Source organism: Micromesistius poutassou (genome assembly GCF_964030765.1).
Source record: "Micromesistius poutassou genome assembly, chromosome: 5".
In the NCBI taxonomy this organism is placed as follows: Eukaryota; Metazoa; Chordata; class Actinopteri; order Gadiformes; family Gadidae; genus Micromesistius; species Micromesistius poutassou.
The window spans coordinates 17,024,651-17,037,260 of record NC_140275.1 but is presented as its reverse complement, the minus strand read 5'-3'; the positions used below and the strand labels follow the sequence as shown (position 1 = coordinate 17,037,260).

At 43.2% G+C, this 12,610-nt stretch overlaps 1 protein-coding gene across 1 annotated transcript in view; it reads left to right on the top strand.

Moving 5' to 3' along the window:
• smarcad1a (SNF2 related chromatin remodeling ATPase with DExD box 1a) overlaps window positions 1–12,385 on the top strand; it is a 13,178-nt gene extending 793 nt beyond the window's left edge. The window contains exons 2-23 of the mRNA XM_084468249.1: window positions 3–150; window positions 329–458; window positions 636–705; window positions 860–957; window positions 1,139–1,297; window positions 2,185–2,263; window positions 2,445–3,112; window positions 3,261–3,454; window positions 4,098–4,188; window positions 4,690–4,789; window positions 4,884–4,943; window positions 5,101–5,176; window positions 5,992–6,127; window positions 6,264–6,395; window positions 6,555–6,650; window positions 6,797–6,914; window positions 7,019–7,134; window positions 7,570–7,758; window positions 8,422–8,540; window positions 9,002–9,184; window positions 9,572–9,681; window positions 11,037–12,385. Coding sequence (XP_084324375.1) covers window positions 3–150; window positions 329–458; window positions 636–705; window positions 860–957; window positions 1,139–1,297; window positions 2,185–2,263; window positions 2,445–3,112; window positions 3,261–3,454; window positions 4,098–4,188; window positions 4,690–4,789; window positions 4,884–4,943; window positions 5,101–5,176; window positions 5,992–6,127; window positions 6,264–6,395; window positions 6,555–6,650; window positions 6,797–6,914; window positions 7,019–7,134; window positions 7,570–7,758; window positions 8,422–8,540; window positions 9,002–9,184; window positions 9,572–9,681; window positions 11,037–11,098 — 3,134 coding nt within the window. The 3' untranslated portion in view covers window positions 11,099–12,385. The remainder of the gene's footprint in view (window positions 1–2; window positions 151–328; window positions 459–635; window positions 706–859; window positions 958–1,138; window positions 1,298–2,184; window positions 2,264–2,444; window positions 3,113–3,260; window positions 3,455–4,097; window positions 4,189–4,689; window positions 4,790–4,883; window positions 4,944–5,100; window positions 5,177–5,991; window positions 6,128–6,263; window positions 6,396–6,554; window positions 6,651–6,796; window positions 6,915–7,018; window positions 7,135–7,569; window positions 7,759–8,421; window positions 8,541–9,001; window positions 9,185–9,571; window positions 9,682–11,036) is intronic.
• Window positions 12,386–12,610: the final 225 nt, after the last annotated feature.

Genomic DNA, 12,610 nt, shown 5'->3' with positions numbered 1-12,610 from the left:
AGCTAAAGGCAAAACTGTCAAAAGCCCTTCAAAGTCTCGTGTCCGAGGAGTGGTGTTTGACGACGTCATCTGTGACTCCGAGGATGACGACTCCTTTTCTAGTCCGCCAAATATAACATTAACCAAGAAAGTCAAATCTCAACTTCAATGGTAAAGTATGTTTTAATGACACCAGTAAACTACAAGACCAAGAACCATTTGGTAGTTTGTGGTCTGATCTGGTCTGAAATTCTGCTCTGCTTTTCTCTCAAACAGACTTTACTTTTTTTCTAATCAACATTCTCTGCTAAAGTCAAGATTTTTCACAATGCTTCTGCTTTAACTACAGGGAACCTACGAAGAAGTCATCCTCAAAGGGGGAAAAAGGTCACAAAGAAGAAAGCGACACTGAGCTCGAAGAACGAATTGAGAAACTCCAGGAGGTTTTCCCTCAGGGTTCCAGACAGGAGCTACTCGAGGTGGGTGGAGACGTGTGAAACCTTCCCTGTGTACCTTACTTAATTGTATTAGAATGATTTTGTAAATAGGTATGTTGTATTAACATCTGAATTTCCCTTTGGGTATTCAATAATCTTAAATTACAAGTTGGAAGTTCAATAAGAGATTAATGTATGTAACTTCTTTCCTGTCTTTAGGTGATTGAGAGCACTAGCACATTGGATGGGGCTGTAGCTGTGTGTATGGCCAAGTATCGGGATAAAGAAGGTAAAAAAATAATACATTGGTTTCTGTATTGGAAAACATGACAAATAATGAGACAAATCTTACTTTTTCCCCACATACATTTTAGGTAGCTTGGGCAAATATTGTCAGTTGTGTGTTTGGTTTATGGAAAACAATTGATTATGTATTTTCTTAGCCTCCCCAGTTAAGAGTAAAAAAAGAAAACAACCTGGAACCAGCAGTTCCCAAGAGAGTGATGTCATTCAGCCTAACAAGAAAAGGAAGCCATCCTTGGTAAGAAGTTAGATACATACATGCATATTACATATTTATGTAGTACAAGCAGAAGATCAACTGATCTATTACTTCTGTGAAACGTAAGGCAGAAGCTAAACACCCAAAGCTAAGTATGTTTCTTCATTGGGGAGCCAAGCTAGTTATTATAAACAAATTCCTTCTTCATTTGTACTTGGAGACCGAAGCATCTGAAGATGGAGAAGATGATGTTGACGATGAAGAAGACGATGACGAAGATGAAGAGCAGGATGAAGAGGAAGGCTCGGAGCCAAGCTTCGAAAAGCAGGAAGTCATGGTCAGAAGACTGCAGAGGAAGTTCCCTGACCAAGACAAGGAGGTACTTTGGCACATGACGATCAAGGCTACATATCAGGGCTCCATAGTCTCTGATTCCATGCCATTTACCACCTAATCCCATGATGATGCAACAAAATGTCATTTTCAGTGGAGGGCCTAGAGAACCTTGATAGTATGGCTATCACTCAGATGAATGGATGGATTATTCATTCATTAAATCATTCATTCATGCATTCATTCATCACACTCCAGTATGGGCTTGACGATATGGCCCAAAAGGATGTCACAATGTTTTTTTTTTAAGGTGTATATATTAAAAAATGATGCTCAAATGACATTTACAGTAATCTCATTAGGACAGAACCCTAAATAAACCAGAAGGTTAATTATGGTTTATAATATACAATTATTGAGGGGGACAAACAGAGGCTGACACTAGCGTGATAGTGCAAACTCAGGCGCCCGAGTACTCTGTGGGGCGGTCCCTTTTGAGATAGTAGTTGATGGTGGTTCTAGTGCTGCGAGGACTGGTCGCCGGCATAATTTACACAGACCAATGCTGGTCTCAGATTTCCAATACTAAGGGTATCGCACTCGTCGCGTCATGCTACAACTCACCCTGCATGACGCATGCATTTTTCAGACAAAATTACCCGGCACTCGGAGTACTGGGATATTTCCCTCAGTGATTATTTGGTGCACTGATGGATGGGCATTAAGGCGTTTCAGCAGATCACGTCAAACAACACAATAGTAATAATGATGATAAATCAAGTGACAATATAATACAATCATGTGTCATGGTCCTCCACTGTTGAGCCTGTTGTGTGTATACTGTCATGGTCCTTCATTGTTGAGCCTGTTGTGTGTGTGGGGTTTGTATACTGTCATGACTCATGATCCTCCACTGTTGTGTCTGGTGTGCAGGAGCTGAGGCAGGTTCTGCAGGAGCATGATTGGAATTCTGACGAAGCCCTGGAGGTTCTCAGAATGTTCTCCGATAACGGTTAGAAGAACATACATTTTTGGTTTTCTCATGATGATAGATGATAGATACTTTTATTGATCCGCAAGGGGAAATTCAAGCATAGGCATGCATGTGCATCTGAAAATTGTCTTTGAATTTTTAATCTTTTCCCTGAACCTAGCCAGGCTCTAATGTTGTCAACATGTACTTTGACCACCAGACGATGCCAGCTTCAGTCCACCTGAGAACAACGACTGGAAACCCCCCAACTCGGAGAAGGTGAACGTCACAAAGCGAGCCCAGAGAGAGACTAAGGCAGCCCGATACAAAGAAGAAAGCGATGAGGACGACTCCCACCACAGCAATACAAAAAAAAAAACGGCCAACTGCAGAAATCGCGAGGGCCGCAAAGACAGAGGAAACGCCAACGAGTCTAAAAGCAGCAGTAGCAGCACCTCCACGCTGTCCACCTGGCTCAGCAAGGAAACCCCATCGTCTCTCGCCCCGCGGAAAGCAAAAACAACAACAACCTCATCTGCCGCCTCATCCGTCAGTGACATGCTCTCCAAGTTCGCCAGCGGGACCAGCTTGGCGAAGAAGGAGGCGGTCGAGAGGAAGAGGAAGGCACTCGCCTCAGACCAACACATGAGCTCGGAGGGGGAGGGCGAGGAAGAGGAGACAGTCACCAGCGACTACGAGGACTCTGGGGACGATCTATCCTCTGAAGAGGAGGACGGAGGACGGTCGGACCGGACGACCCTCAAGGACCAGATACTGCAGTTCTTTCAGGAGGCTTCGCTAGACGAGCTGTCGTTGATGTCAGGCTGCTCAGTCAAAAAGGCCCAGAAGATTGTGGAGCTCAGGCCCTTCGACAGCTGGCAGACTCTGGTAAGTGTGTGTCTGTGTGTGTCATTTATATATATATATATATATATATATATATATCTCACTGGTTATTATGGCGATCCAGCAGTAACCCTCAGCAAAATGTCAGTTGATTTATGTCATATCTTATATTACACGTCCCCCCCTCCAGAAAGAGGTCTTAAACAAGGAGAATGGCCTGACGGAGGATTTCCTGGTCGGATGTAAGGTTGTCCTCAAGGAGCGGAGCGCCGTTCAGAGTCTCATGTCCAAATGTACGAACATCTCCTCAAAAATGGTCAAGCAGGTCACCCAGATCATGACCAAGGGAGTGGGCAGGAAACAGCCCAGCATACTCAACAGCCAGTGAGTCGCACACACACCTGCATGTGAACACACGGACGGAAATACAAATGAAGCCAATAACCTTGAACATCCTCAAGTTTGAAGTTGTATTCATTTGACTATTTTAGAAGCTAATACTAATTTTTGGAATAGTTGCTAAATTAGGTTGTTGCAATACATCATCACACAAAACGGTATACTGATAAAAGTAGACATATACACACTCCCTTTACTTTCGCTATTAACCTCTTCATCCTGAATGGACCCAAACCTTGACAGAGGTACTCATCAGATGGTGCACCATGGCCCTATACTACTGAAGGGATACCAAATAATCATGCACTCTGCTCACACTTTATTCACTCTGACCCAGCAGCATCAATGTCACAGGTGTTGTCTTCTTGCCCAATGATTAAATGTTATAGCCCTAGTAGTTGTGGAGATGTACTCTGTTTACTTGGGTATGTTATTTTTGGAAAAAAACCGAGAGGCCTAGTGATGAAGTTGTGAAGCTATTTACAATATGATTATTTTAGTTTATTTTGAGTAATTAAAGTGTTTTAACATCCTGAGAATAACACTTCTTTTTTAACATAGGCTTCTGTTTGCTTTTTAACTTTATATTGAGTGTAACTTGCCTCCCAACGTGATTGGTTGTTTGCAGGTATCAGCTGAAGCCGTATCAGCTGATTGGTCTGAAGTGGTTGCTTCTGTTGCATCAACACAAACTGAGTGGGATATTGGCTGATGAGATGGTGAGGTTAATAATGAATATCCCACTGATTTCACCCAGTGCCTTTTATGATGTTTTATTATTAATTATGTGCACTGCTCCCAAAAATGTGTATTTTTTGCAATTCTCAGGAGTTCATTCCTGGATTTAGTTGCATATGTATTTACAAAATATGAAATCAATCCAAAAGATAAAACATTTGTGAACAGGATGTAAAATGTATCATAACAATCTTCTCCCAACAGTTATTTTAAGTGGGCTTTTGTTATTTTGCATTGTCTCACAACATATCCACCCACCAGGTCCCCCCACAGGCAGAGCAAAAAGGGGGGAAAGACCAAATCAATTGTCTTAGCCATTGATGGCGAGAAAATAATAATCTACCTACACCTATAGTGTAATTGAAATCCTTTAGAAATCTCTATGAACCAAGACTGCTGCGGTGTAAAGAGAATGATTTCTGCCCTCTGCAACCTTTCTGTCTTTCATATTTGTTCTCCATCACTCTCCCTCTTATCTCCAGGGTCTTGGGAAGACCATACAAGCTATAGCGTTTCTCTCTCAGCTCTACCAAGATGGTATAGAAGGTCCTCACCTCATCACAGTACCCGCCTCAACACTCGGTAAAGTACGCACACCCACACCCTTGAACATGTCCACCAACCGTTGAAATGTTAGCAAAGGCAAACTTTGAGGTTCAATGTCTTCTGCTTGTAGATAATTGGGTCAGAGAGCTGAAGCTGTGGTCTCCGAAACTTAAAGTTCTAGTGTATTACGGTAAGATTCTGCTCATACAATCCCATTCAATCATTCTTCAAAGGGTTCAGTTGAAGTCCTAAAAAACCGCCTCAAGATACCCTTATAAAATGTCTGGTCAGTGTGGAACCATATGAAAAGCAGAAGAAGCTGAGACAGTGTGGTTCTCTGCATGCAGGATCTGTGGAGGACCGCAGGTACTTGAAACACAACATCCTCAATGGAGATGAAGATTACCAGGTCATCGTGTCCACGTGAGTGTTTACCAACAACAGTCTGGGTCCGCCTCTGATGCAGCTTGTCCATTATCTCGTGGTGCTAACACGAGTCCGCTGGTTCTCTATAGAAACTCAAATACGGGATCGACACGAGTGCACCAAAGCTATCGGGTACCCCTCGCGAGCATGGGCCAGGTGTTCACATCAACGTCGCTTTTTGATCCATCGATGCCGCCTCTTCCAGTCATGTGTGAAGCAGAACTGACCAAGCGTTGGATTGGTCACCCACTGATTGGGAACGTGAGCTGGGTTTAGACCGTCACGTGAAAGGTTATTTTTCCCCCCAAGAACTCTACTCCCTCACCAGAGCTGTAGTGTTGTCACGGTTACCCGATTAGCTTTAACCTGAAGAGTTGTTGCGTCCTTGGTACGTCAACGTCCTGACCCTCCCTTCATCAAGAAAACGTGTTCTGCCGCACCGCCTACAGTAATGGCAGTACAATTTTGAACCATCCTCAGAAACTTTGTCCTGGAGTCAAGTTGTGTAGTGTTGGCACTGCCGCAGCACCCTTGGCAGTTCTGCTGTAGATGGATGTGGTGTCTTTCATTCTGTTGCTACAGTATGTTGCTGTTCAGTTATTGGAATTGGAATGCAAAGGTCGGTGGGGGTGGGTGGCTGGGTGTCCTCACATTTGAATCCTAATGGTCCTTGTCTGTTGTGGTCCGTTCATTTTGAAAGCAGTTTCCTCTCATTGCATTTATTTATTTTGTTTACTTACTTCCAATGTGATGAAATGCAATTTGACCTTCCTTTGTTGCTGTTGGGTTGTAAACATCATTGTCTTTCACAGGTATAACTTGGCGATAGGAAACGACAGTGACCGCAGCCTTTTCCGGAAGTTGCGTTTGAAGTACGCCATCTTTGATGAGGGTCACATGCTGAAGAACATGAACTCCCTGCGTTACCGCCACCTCATGGCCATCAACGTTAGTGCACCTTCCCGTGCTCGCAGCTCACACCCCATCCCACCCACCTTTGACACGGCCAGGCACCGTGACTTTAACTATAACCTGTTCCTAGTGGGTGTGCTGTGTCCCAGCTTTTTTCTTTGGTTTTCTGCAGGCTGAGCATCGCTTGCTGCTGACCGGCACTCCGCTCCAGAACAACCTGTTGGAGCTGATGTCTCTGTTGAACTTCATCATGCCCTCCATGTTCTCCAACTCCAACGCGCAGCTCTCCAAGATGTTCTCCATGGTAACTCTCTAATGAATGAAACCGAGATGAATGTAAACACACCTTAATGAAGTAATTGACATACAGTTTTTGTGTGAAGAAATCCAATGCTCAATATCTGTACGTCAATAATGTAAGTGCTAGTATTCTATAATTCATGATATGTTTTTGTTTTGTCAGAAATCACACGAGGAGCAGAGTCGTTTTGAGAAGGACCGCATCGCTCAAGCTAAACTAATAATGAAACCATTCATCCTCAGAAGGGTGAAGAGTGAGGTAAACTCTTCATGTTCATCTGTGGATTTGAATGCCTTTTAAGTTTGTGTGCTCCTGAGAAAAGTTTGTTCACAAAAAATTATTTAGAAATTGATATTTAAATTTTATAAATGCCCTTCAGATCATTTTGTTTGTGTGATCAACAGGTCCTACAGCAGCTGCCTGCCAAGGAAGAAAAGATTGAGTTCTGTCCAATGAGCGAGAAACAGAGAACATTATACCAGTCCCTCTTCAAGAAACTCAAAAAGTCTACGAATGGAGAGAGTAAGAATCCGGTTGTCTTCAGTCTTCTCTATCTTCAGTCGAGAAATTTGGGAAACAGAACTAAGCTTTGTTTTCTTTCTTCCCCCCCCCCCCTTTCTGTGCAGAGCGAGAGCTGTGTAACGTCATGATGCAGCTGAGGAAGATGGCCAACCACCCTCTGCTCCACAGACAATACTACACCAGCGAGAAACTCAAAACCATGAGCAAGCTGATGCTTAAGGTTGGTCCAACCGCTCTCTGTGAAAAAAGACGTTTGACCATTCTAGTATTCCCGGACCTCTGTTTAGCCCTCCTCCCCCGCACTGTTAAGCCACACCTCTTCTCACACTGTTAAGCCACACCTCCCCTCACACTGTTAAGCCACACCTCTTCTCACACTGTTAAGCCACACCTCCTCTCACACTGTTAAGCCACACCTCCCCTCACACTGTTAAGCCACACCTCCCCTCACACTGTTAAGCCACACCTCCGCTGGCACTGTTAAGCCACACCTCCTCTCACACTGTTAAGTCACCCCTTCCCTCACACTGTTAAGCCACACCTCCGCTGGCACTGTTAAGCCACACCTCCTCTCACACTGTTAAGTCACCCCTTCCCTCACACTGTTAAGCCACACCTCCTCTGACACTGTTAAGTCACTCCTCCCCTTCCACAGGAGCCGACCCACTTTGATGCCGACGCGGCGCTGATCCAGGAGGATATGGAGGTGATGTCGGACTTTGAGCTACACCGGCTCTGCCAGCAGTACTCCTCCATCGGGTGCTACCAGCTAGACAGCCACCTGCTACTTGACTCTGGGAAGTTCAACCTCCTCACAGACCTGCTGGCCTCGCTCAAAGACGCGGTACGCACTACTGGTTCACTATAAGCTACTGGTTCACTATAAGCTACGTGTTCAATATAAGCTACGGTAGGGCTGGGCGATTGATCGAATTTTGATCGCGATTTAGATTTTAGAGTGAAACGATCACCAAACTAATATAATCAAGTTTTTATTTTTTTATTATTTTATTTATTTATTTTTTTTAATAGAAATTGCTTAACAGCTGGATTCATATCTGGAGTTTATTTTCTATTTGACCATTTTGCGTATTTTTTTAAGGGGAAATTTCAAAGTTCTTATTTAAAAAGTTTTTTTTTGGAGAGAAATTATGAATAATTGCATCATGCTTTCAAACTCAAATAATTGTTTGAATAATCGAGATTTCAATATTGACCAAAATTATCGTGATTATGATTTCTTCCATAATCGAGCAGCCCTAAGCTACAGGTTCACTATAAGCTACTGGTTCACTATAAGCAACGGGTTCACTATAAGCTACGGGTTCACTATAAGAATATACAGATCTAAAACGTACTATGCTGAAGTGGTTCACCATCAGTTTTTCCAAGTTTCTCTGGTCTGGTGGTAAATAAAACATTGTCATGAGGGAGATAATGTCTCGCACCACACCTTACATTTTGCTCTTTGTGCGGTTGTAACGTGGCTGTCCTCTCCACCCCCCAGGGAGACAGGGTGGTGTTATTCAGCCAGTTTACCATGATGCTGGACATTGTGGAGATTCTGTTGAGACACCTGAAGCATCGCTACGTCAGGCTGGATGGATCCACACCCATCGCTGACAGGTGTGTGTGTGTAAAATGTGGTTTTAATGTCAAAGTTATGAACTTCGTAAGCTTTGTACTTTGTTAGCCCTCTGTGTAGTTGAAGGGATTGTCTGTGTTGAAAAGTAAAAATGGCATTTTTGGGAGATTTTAATGTCAATGAATGTTTGTCCCTATCTATGGCTAAATGAGCCATAGATAGGGTAAACAATGTGCTTGAGCCTATGATCCACTGTTGAAAGCCCTTGCTTTTGCAGTATTATACATTTTTGGGTTCTATAGGAACATTTATGGGACCCATGTGTTGCATAAGAGAACGAAACATCAATCCTTGAGTTTTCCACTTTGAGGATAAAATATAACAAAATTGGTTCAGATTCAATCTACTTCCACGAATAAAGATGGTATTTAATCAACACCTGCTTCCATATATAAATGAACAGGTCTATATGAAATCCCATGACGCGTGCTCCATCCCACAGGATAGTGTTGATAGACGAGTACAACAACGACACGGACATCTTCGTGTTCCTGCTGTCAACGCGTGCCGGCGGCCTGGGCATCAACCTGACGTCGGCCAACGCGGTCATCCTCCACGACATCGACTGTAACCCGTACAATGACAAGCAGGCAGAGGACCGCTGCCACCGGCTGGGCCAGACCAGGTAGCCGTCTGCTCCCCTCACCTCCCCTGTAGCAGGGCCAGACACATGCTGGCCCTGCATAATCACCAAACACCGGGACTGCATCTCTATGTCACATCGTTATTAAGTGGTCCTACTTTTGGGTGTAAAATGATTTACATATTATTTTTAGAAAAATAAATGTGCAACCATGGTTTTAGTTTGCCGTTATTAGTTTGTCAGATGCTTGAGGATTATTTATTCAACTCATTGCAGATACAAACGTATTACAAAACACGCAAGGAGCATCTTTGTAATGTTGGCACAAGATTGGAAATGAAAGAGAAACACGTAGCACACGATGCAAAACCTAAACCGTAAGTTATGCAACATTGTATAGCGGCTGACGTGTGTGTTTGTGTGGTACAGGACGGTGAAGGTCATAAAGCTGATCAGTAAGGACAGTATTGAAGATAACATGCTGCGACTGGGTCAGAAAAAACTGAAGCTGGAGCAGGACATGACGACAGCTGACGCAAGTAAGCAAACGCAAGATGGTGCCATCTACATGACTGGTCTATTACACAATACCTATTGTTTAAAGAGCCAGTGAACCCACTGTTGCAGACCGAATTCAAACACTTTATGATTTAAAACGATGGGTTTTGGGCTGAGAGTTTTAGGAAAGAGCAGGGTGTGTTATCCCCATGGTTACGACCCACGCCAACTAGTGGTGGATTTCATGATTCGTTTGAATGAATCAGTTTGCGTCGGTCAGTTCGCAGTAGCGGTGAATCATGATTCTCAATCACTGAGTCGGTCAGACTCCTCCCTCGTTCTCGTTCAAACGAATCGCGAATGCACGTTCTCAGCTGAGTCGGTCAGACTCAGCTCCTCCCGCGTTCTCATTCTCAAACGAATCACGATCGTGCAATGGTGCAAACGGTCATCAATCAACACAACATTAACTAAATTCCTTTTAGCTGAGGAGTGCTTCATGTTCGGAATCGGGATGTTGTTGCCCGGCTGACTCTCGTGACTTCTCAGTCCTCGAGTCTTCACCGCTAAACACGTTCAGTGAACGAACGGCGACTCACGAGTCAGCGCGACTAGTGGGTGGAGCTGGGAGTCGAGTCTCGGCGAACGAACGAGACGAACGACGACGAACGAGAGCGGCGAATCAGGTCGGTTTGTTTGTTTTACGAACAAACAGTTTGAACGAGTCGTTCGTTCAAACTGATTCGTTTGCGAACGAGCCACCACTAACGCCAACTTTATAAAACTTTTTTAGTACCGCCGTTGTGTAAGTGTTATGAGCGTAGCATTATACTATAGGTGTCCTGGAGGCCTAACCCTCACTGGGATGCGGACCTTTAATACATCGCTGCTCAGACAGAGCTCCATATGTCCACACAAACCGCCCAACCGGTGCCCCTTGGTACCTCGGAAAAGGAACTCGCCTGAAAGGAATGCTACCTGCGTTCGACGCAGAGTGGAACGTTCTCATTAAGAATGGTAAAAAGAAAACATAGGACTTGACCCCTATTTTCTTTAAATTGGGGAAAATTGGGACCTTTAATGTATACAATGTACTTAATGCAATAAATGCTGTGTTAAATCTGACTTTAGACATGCATTTATATTAATAATGGTAGCAATAAAAATGGGGTGCATTGTTTACATTCATACTGGACTTACTGTGGTTTGGGGAATGCACTATAAGTCATTTAGTGTGTGTGTGTGTGTGTGTGTGTTGAAACTCAGGGTCAAATTAAATTATTTACTTGCTGGATTAGGACAATCAAAGGCAAGATCTCTGACCCAAAGCCCTGCTGTTTTAAGAAGGTTAAAGGAGTTTTTAATTGGTTATTAACATGGAAATCATTTCTTTCAGGTGGTGAGGGGACCATTCCTGAGGACATGGCCTCTTTATTGAAGGCCTCACTGGGACTGTGAATCCTACTTGCATACTAACACACTTAACACGGTGTGCACTAAACTCCACACTGACTGGTAAGGACACTCCCAAACGGGCCCAACTCTTGTTCAGACAGTATTCTCACAGAATCATCATCCTGGGATAGGGTTTGGACCCCTGCTCCATACTTGATCCAGACAGTCATACTGAACAAATATTTCATTATTTTTAGTGTGACCTTTTTACAAATACTTGAAACCAGTACATAGTCGGAAGTGGTCAGGTTGTAAGTGTGGCTTTTCAACTGGACTCATATCAGAAACTTGAACGCTCTTCTTTAAATACAAAGCTTTGAGATCTTGTGATCCACCCTGAGTCGTGATCCAGCCATGGACATGATGCCATAAAGCTCCTCTAATATTTTTATTTTTAAACACGTTTACATGCTCCTGCACAGTAGCTAAGTTTCCATAACCGGAGTACTTTAAAATACCCCATACTATTCCCATGAGCCCCCCCACTTATATTCTCGGGGTCGAGATCAAGATGGTCAACTTGTCTGCAGACTACTACGGCTTGGAGATATTTGTGGCGCGCTTCCAGTTTTTTATATTTGCGCTATTTGTGATCTGGCCAGATGGCCAACACACTGGTAGTATATATCAGACTATACTGAACGTATTTTATGGTTTTGATATGAACTTCTTATCTCAGTCTAAAGTATAACAATATAGAGTGTACACAGGGGGTTGGGAGTAAGGTTTAGTGGGATTCTTTGGCAGGAATATCCAGTTAAATACCGATTGATGACATTGAAGCCTCTCAACTGTATAAAAACATGATGATGTGCTTTAATAATTATCGGTTTGATGATTTGGAACAGTGTCACCGCAACCACCAAATCAAAAGGATTGTTATGATGGGGATGTTTTATTGTACCTGCGGTATCAGGAAGCTAAAAGTGTGTCAAATACGCCAATATGGTCCTACTGTTTCAACAATGACGCAACTGAAAAAATGAAAACGTAGGCTAAGGGCCAATAAAGAATAAAAACGATCTTAAGCTTTGTTAACCATTCGGGCGGTGGAGTGGCTGGAGGAACCTGACTTAAGTTCTGCTGTCAGATGACCTGAAATGAGCAGGCAGTACCCCAGCGGGTACCCGGGGAGCAGCTGTCTGAGGAGGGGGAGGCTGTGCTGTTTCATGTACTGTAGAACTAGCTACTGTGCCGTTTCTGGTCAACTGTGTTGTTACAACTTTTATCACGTCATTTGTATCTTTTTGTATGTTCTTGTTCAAATTTAATAATAAAAAAAAACATGGAATATCAGAATTATTTGTCTTTGGTAGCTGTTTTTTTCTGATGTAGAGCATGAATAACCTCTTCAATCTCTTCTTTAACCTGCTTGTACTTTTTTTTTTTTTTTCCCCACATATGTAGATTGCCAGGTATAATTCATTTGCTGGTTATATTAAGTTAAAATAATAGTTTATAGTTGGACTCATTATTTTTCTAAAATATTTGGATCTAATTTAAATCAGGTTGTAT